Genomic DNA, 4,471 nt, shown 5'->3' with positions numbered 1-4,471 from the left:
CAGCTCCCCCAGGGTGCAGCATCCTGAGCCTTCCTCACCCCCTCTCCTGCAGGAGGGGATTTCTTCTGGCGCTGAGGAGCCACCTCGCACCAGCAGTGGTGGCCCCCTGCGATGCAACGGTGCTCCGGGCCCTGCCCCCGTCTGCAGCAGCCCCGCATCTGGCACTCTGGCAGGGGGCTGTGGGGGACTGGGAAGGGCTCAGAGGGGACTGGAGGGACAGGGCTCAGGGAGGAACCAGGAGGGACCAGTAAGGGCTCGAGGGGGACTGAGAGGGACTAGGAGAGATCAGGGGGACTGGGGGAGACCTGGGAGAGCTTGAGATGGACCAGGAGGGACTGGGGAGAGACGGGGGTGGAGGGATGGGACACCAAGTGGGATGGGGAAGGGCTTGGGGGGGACCTGGGAGAGCTTTCAGAGGACTGAGGGGGAATAGGAGAGGCACCAGGGAGGAATCAGGGGGGACTGGGAGGGAGGAAGAAGGGACTGGGGAGGATTGAGGGGGACCAGGTAAGGCCTCGTGGTGTGCAGGACTGGGTAGGGGGGGGCTCATGTGGGGGACATACCCAAGGCCACTCAGCCTGACTGTGCCTGGGTGAAGTTGAGACCCCAGGATGGAGCCTGGGTCTCAGAAAGCCTCAGGGACGAGGAGAGGAAGGGGGTCAGTGTCGAGGAGGGAATGGGGCCCCTGTCCATCCCAACACACACCTGCTGCAGCCCCACATCCCCCCCAGCTCCCATAGCACCCACAGCCCCACAGCACGCCCTCCCCTCCAATGCCCTGGGCACCCCTGAGACTCGAAGGTGCCTTTGCACACCTGATGCCAAACCCACAAGCTTGGCTTTGACTGTCATGGCCATCACCAACTCTGTTTTTTTGGGGGGGAATAAAGGGAAACTTTGGGCATGAGTGAATTTGTGTCCCTGTGCTGACTGAAAAAAAAAAAATAAAAATTAAAACAAGATGATGGAAAGTGTGGCTGGTTCCAGCACAGTCCAGTGGCCCTGGCATGGGTGACACCTCTCGCCAGGACCAGCCAATGTCCATCCAGCTCCCTCAGGACACTGCTTTGCCCTTGGCTGCCCAGTACAGCCTCTCATTGTGTCCCAGCGGGAATGGTCTGGGAAAGGGGTTTTCTAGGGATGAGGAAGGGGAAGCTGGCCCAGGCCCTGGTGCTGCTGCCAGAGAGAGGTGGCACATGCTGTGTTGCCATGGAGCTCACTGCTCGTTGGCGGCATCAAGAAGCTTTTTATTTACTATCTGGGTGGGAAAATAAAGCAGCATCTTCCCCTCCATCCCCTGCATTGCTCTGGCTGTGTGGTGACACATTTCATGTGTCCCTTGCCCTGGCAGCCAGTCCTGTGCCCATGGCACTACCGGAAGGGGTGCCAGTGACGAACGCCCTCGAGTGGCAAGCTCAATGCTGCTGCCCGGAGAGTCCCCAGGGAGCAGCTGAAGGGGATTCAGCCTGTGCCAGTGAGGGTGCTTCTCTGCTGAGCTGGAGGGGACCGTGGCTGCTGCTCGCTCCCAGCTCACATGTAGCTGCTCTGACATCGGTCAATGCTCTGGGTGCCATAGCCACCCCCATCACAGCCCCCAGCACCCTGCAGACCCATCAGCGGCAGTTTCGGGGGGTACCAGGCTGCAGCGGTGGCAAGCTGGGGGTGCTGTGGGTGCGCTGGTGAGCCAGCATGATCCCCTCGTCCCGAAACCGCTTCTCGCAGCCGCCGCACTGGAAAGGCTTGGCCTCCACTCGCCCCCCTGCTGGGGGCGGACGCCCCCCACATTCCCACCGATCTCCCTCCGGCACCGCTGGCCGGTCCCGGTGAACCCGCTGGTGGCTCTTGAGGTGCTGCTTCTGGCTGCAGGTCTTGCCGCACTCGCCGCACCTGTAGGGCTTCTCACCGGTGTGGACGCGTTGGTGGACAGTGAGGGTCTTCTTGTCCCGGAAGGCCTTGGGGCAGCGGGCACAGGCGAAGGGCCGCTCCCCGGTGTGGATGCGCTGGTGGCTGACCAGGTGGTGCTTCTGGCTGAAGCGGTGGCCACAGTGGCCACAGGCGAAGGGTTTCTCGCCGGTGTGAACGCGGCGGTGGCTCAGGAGGTGATGCTTCTGACCAAAGCGCTTGCCACAGTCACCACAACCAAAGGGCTTCTCCCCGCCATGCACCTTCTGGTGTGACGCCAGGATCTGCTTCAGGCGGAAGCGGCGGCCACACTGCGGGCAAGAGAAGGGTCTCGCCGGCGTGTGCGTCTGCTGGTGCTTCCTCAGGTCCCGGCTCTTCCCAAAGCTCTTCCCACACTCGGTGCAGGCGTGGGGTCTCCTGGGGGCCGGGGGGACGCGGGGGGAGCGAGTTGGCTGCAGTTTGGCTGGGAGGCCAGTGCCAGGACGGGGAGGGTCCGGCTTCCCAGCGTGGGTCTTCTGGTGACGCTTGAGGTCCCCCTTGGAGGGGAAGGCCTTGCCGCAGCGGGCACAGGCGAAGGGCCGCTCGCCTGTATGGCTCCGCTCATGGATGGCCAACGCCGTCTGGCTCTTGAACCTCTTGTCGCACTCAGGGCATGTCGGGGGGGTCTTCTCCAGTGGCCGGGGGGCTGGGAGCTGGTGGAGCCCTGATGGCCCCCCCCTGCTCCTGCCTGGCTGGCTGCGGGCCAAGCCCCTCCGTCGCCTCCTGCCTCGCTCAGGCATTCCCTGGAGCAGGGCAGAGGGTGCCGACAGCCCCTCAGGGACCCCCCCAGCCACCCTCTGCACTGGGATGTCACCGGCTCCTGGGAAGGAGAGCCTGGGGTCACTGCCAAGGACGGAACTGGCACATGGGACACCCCACCATAGGGACCGTCACACGCACCCCTCAGCCCTCAACCCTTCCCAGTACACAGAGCACCTGGGGTCAAGGGGGAGATGCTTCTGGACTCCCCCCACCACCACCGCAGCCCCCCAGTACCTGCCTGGCACAGGGGTCCAGTGTCTCCCCCACACTCCGGGGGGGTCTGGCATGCACGGCAGCTCTTCTCGCTCCATCTTGCAGATGAGCTCTGGCTTGACAGCAGGATGGCCTGTCCGGGGCAGAAACAGAAGCACTCCCTCCCTCACTGCCAGGATGGCAGCACTGGCACCCCCAGGCCCCCCCGGCCCCAGCTTCTTCCTCTGGCTCTGCCCCCGCCTCTGTGCCTGCAGGCCCCTCTACCTTCCTTCAGACAGGACATGGGTAGTGGCTCAAAGCAGCACCATCTCTGCACCAAGAGCACAGATAAAGCCTGGCCCTGGCTCCCTGGCATGGCAGGGGTGCCCCGGGTCCCTCAGGGTTGCTGAGGCCATTGGCCAATGCCCTTAACAATGGGCTCTGGTTTTAGCCAGCCCTGGGGTGGGCAGGCAGGGAGCCCTAGATGGTCTATTCTATTCTATTCTATTCTATTCTATTCTATTCTATTCTATTCTATTCTATTCTATTCTATTCTATTCTATTCTTTCATCCCACAATACAAATATCCTCCCTGATTTTTCTAATGTTGTTAAAAGGATTCCCTACGGGGTTTCCAGGGGAGACTGGACAGCTAGTCCCAGGGGCAGGATACTTGAGTAAGATACAGGATATCTGTTCCCAGATCCCAAGGCTGTCATTAGGATGCATGTGTCACCCTAAACAAAGTAACTACGCTCTGTGATTCAGGTCTGTATCCCTAACTTGGGAGTAATATAACCTCCTTGTTTTATAGAGGTGCCTAGAGAGTAAAAACATTAAAGAAAACAACCTGGGGGGATGCATAATACCTAAAATTTAAAAGATATACATTATTACTTTCCTTCAAGTACCATCCTAATTTAAATTCTGGGCAGCTATCTAAGTGTCTGAGTCTGTAGTGGGCTTTTAGTATTATGGCACCGTACTTGTTTCCTCAAATACTGTAACATTGAAGGACTGTATAGTGGAAGTTAATTTAATTAGAACACAGTGAGCTGATTATGTGCATTGAAGAAATAAATACAGTATCTGAATACGGAAAGAAATGGTAGTATTAACTGTAAATTCTATAAACCACTTGCTATTCTTCCCTCTGCACAAAAAAAAAAAAAACAACCAACACCTTATGTTTTTTCAGCTGGGTTGAATTGTGGATCCACAAGCCTATGTAAACTTTATTAAATGATATTAATTTTTTTTTCTTTTCAGAAAAAAAAAAACAACAACTTTTTTGATAGGGCAGGTTGAGCAAGTTGCACTGTTATAATTTGCTTATCAACAGAACAATCTTTTTTTCCTGTCTTTTGCCATTTTTACTTATATCCTAAAGCCTTTGTCATCTTTCTTACTCTATTTTCACTGGCAATCAGAATTTTAGGGAGAAAGTTTTCTACAGTATTCTCAATTGTGAACATGATACCAGATCTAAAATTCAAACCATACAATGAAATGGTCCATGAAGAGGGGGTCAAAGGCAAATAATAACAGCTGACAAGAGAGCATCTGATGGACCAGA

The 4,471-nt window shown here is 56.9% G+C and overlaps 1 protein-coding gene across 1 annotated transcript in view; it reads right to left on the bottom strand.

The window, feature by feature from the left end:
* Positions 1-1,226: 1,226 nt before the first annotated feature.
* The window catches only part of LOC113477503, a 36,673-nt gene continuing 33,428 nt past the window's right edge, over positions 1,227-4,471 (bottom strand). Inside the window, exons 16-17 of the mRNA XM_026843815.1 lie at positions 3,014-3,024; positions 1,227-2,038 (exon numbers count right to left, since the gene is read on the bottom strand). Of these exons, the coding sequence (XP_026699616.1) occupies positions 1,614-2,038; positions 3,014-3,024 (436 nt within the window). The 3' untranslated portion in view covers positions 1,227-1,613. The remainder of the gene's footprint in view (positions 2,039-3,013; positions 3,025-4,471) is intronic.

The sequence above is a fragment of the Athene cunicularia genome (genome assembly GCF_003259725.1).
Source record: "Athene cunicularia isolate RWA chromosome 2 unlocalized genomic scaffold, athCun1 chr2_part2, whole genome shotgun sequence".
NCBI lineage: Eukaryota > Metazoa > Chordata > Aves > Strigiformes > Strigidae > Athene > Athene cunicularia.
This window is presented reverse-complemented; position numbering and strand designations above follow the sequence as displayed.